We start from the raw sequence: 1,844 nt of genomic DNA on the forward strand, positions 1-1,844 counted from the left end.
CGGAAGCGGAACCGGAAGCGGAACCGGAAGTGGAACCGGAAGCGGAAGTCAGCTTCCGGTTATACTATACGTATACATATATATGTATATATGGGTATACATACATGAAGTGAAGTGAAGTGAAGTGAACTTGTGGCCGTACCCTTTGTAACGGGTGAGCAGTATTCATACTCGGGCCAAAAAAAAGGGCAAAAAAAGAAAAAAGAAGAAAAGGAAAAAAAAGAAAAAAAAAGAGAAAAGAAAAAAAGAAAAAAATGGGGCAACGTTGTAAAGGAAGAGGTTCACTAGCGGCGCACTAGGGTCCACCACTCGGAGAGCCGTCTTTTCGTCACCATCACCGCAGCCAGCAGCACCTCGTCCCCGTTGCCTGATGTGGCGTCGTCGGCTGAGCGAAATCCCAGGGTGTGTGAGAAGGTGGCGTCTTCTGGCGGTAAAGTCGGAAGCCTCTTGCATCGGAGCACTATGTGTTCGATGCTCTCGTCCTCCTCACCGCATGCCCTACAGATGGTGCTGGCTATGGTGGGGTCGAAGTGGTGGCGATATTCCAGCGTTCTGAGTGCGCCGGCCCGCGCCTCAAACAACAGACTGCTCCCAATGCTGTTGTCGTAGAAGTCCTCCCGGTGGATGTCTGTCTTGCACGTCCTGTACAGCTGCAGTGTCGACTTGGTGTCCATGGCCATTCGCCACATTTCTGTTTCGCGTTGGCGCACCTGATTGCTTACCGCCTTGGCCGATACCTGGGCGTTTTCCGCTTGCGTAGGGCAACAAAAAAACCCAAACTTCTTGCGCAGTTGTTGCAGACGCTTCATCCACCTTGTTCGCACGCCGTTGACAGTGACGTAGTCAAACACCCTGCGTGCCCACCGGTGCTTCCCCATCGCCCGCAGCCGCCCATCATACGAAATCTTGCTCTTGGCCTCGCGTGCCTCAAAGCTTGACCAGCCAAGGTCTCCCTGGATGGCCTCGTTGGCGACGTTCCCATGGCATCCCGTTCCGAGGCGTCCGACGACCCGCTGGCCTCGCTCCAGCCACTCTCGAGTCGGCGAAGACATGCAAATGATGGCGTTGGCAAAGGTGAGGGTAGGGACGTGTACCGCCTTCCAGAGCTCGCGAACCATGACGTAGCGGTTGAAGCCCCATAAGCCTCGCCGGCGTAGGACACTGCCAGCCCGCCTTGACGCCGTACGTAGGTGATCTTCGTGGGTAGCAGTGTAGTCAGGCTGCGTGCACAGGTTGACGCCCAGGTACCTATATTCAGTCGCCTGTTCGACAGCCTCGCCTCCAGGAAGCGTGAAGGATCGATCAACTTCGGCAGGGCCGGAAAAGTGCAACACCGCAGACTTCTTGGCATTAAATGAAAGGCCTAATGCCGCCATTTTGTCTGCGCAGCTGTTCATCTGTGCCTGAAGATCTGTAGCACTTCCTGCCATGAGCACGATGTCGTCCGCGAAAACAAGGCCAGGTAATACCCAGCAGCCCTTCATCCCCCCGTCAACGTACCCAAGGGTGAACCCAAGACCCAACTTCAGAAGTTGACGTTCCACCCGGGACACGTATAGCATGTAGAGGAGAGGAGACAAAGGACATCCCTGTTTTAGCCCTCTGGTCACGGCGACCTCGCTTGACCGGACGCCGCACATGGTCGTGACTACCCTGTTGTTGTTGTACAGGCGCTGGAGAACACTGGTCCACGCTAGCGGCATCTCCATATCGCTCAGGCACTGGAGCAGCTCCGCATGTGGAACACTGTCGTATGCTTTAGAAACGTCCAAAAAGCAACAGACAAGAGTACGAGCTTCCTTGCGGGCAATTTCCACACACTGGGTCAGAGCAAACACATTATC

The 1,844-nt window shown here is 54.8% G+C and overlaps 1 protein-coding gene across 1 annotated transcript; it reads right to left on the reverse strand.

The window, feature by feature from the left end:
* Positions 1 to 284: 284 nt before the first annotated feature.
* LOC125941705 (uncharacterized) lies at positions 285 to 1,844 on the reverse strand. The gene has a single exon (XM_049659514.1). It carries the CDS (start codon positions 1,707 to 1,709, stop codon positions 285 to 287), a length of 1,425 nt encoding a protein of 474 aa, XP_049515471.1. The 5' UTR covers positions 1,710 to 1,844.

Source organism: Dermacentor silvarum, unplaced genomic scaffold (assembly GCF_013339745.2).
Source record: "Dermacentor silvarum isolate Dsil-2018 unplaced genomic scaffold, BIME_Dsil_1.4 Seq117, whole genome shotgun sequence".
Taxonomy (NCBI): domain Eukaryota; kingdom Metazoa; phylum Arthropoda; class Arachnida; order Ixodida; family Ixodidae; genus Dermacentor; species Dermacentor silvarum.

Excerpts from the sequence above, each read along its gene's own strand:
- LOC125941705 (XM_049659514.1), bottom strand. The coding sequence starts at position 1,709 with ATGGAGATGCCGCTAGCGTGGACCAGTGTTCTCCAGCGCCTGTACAAC.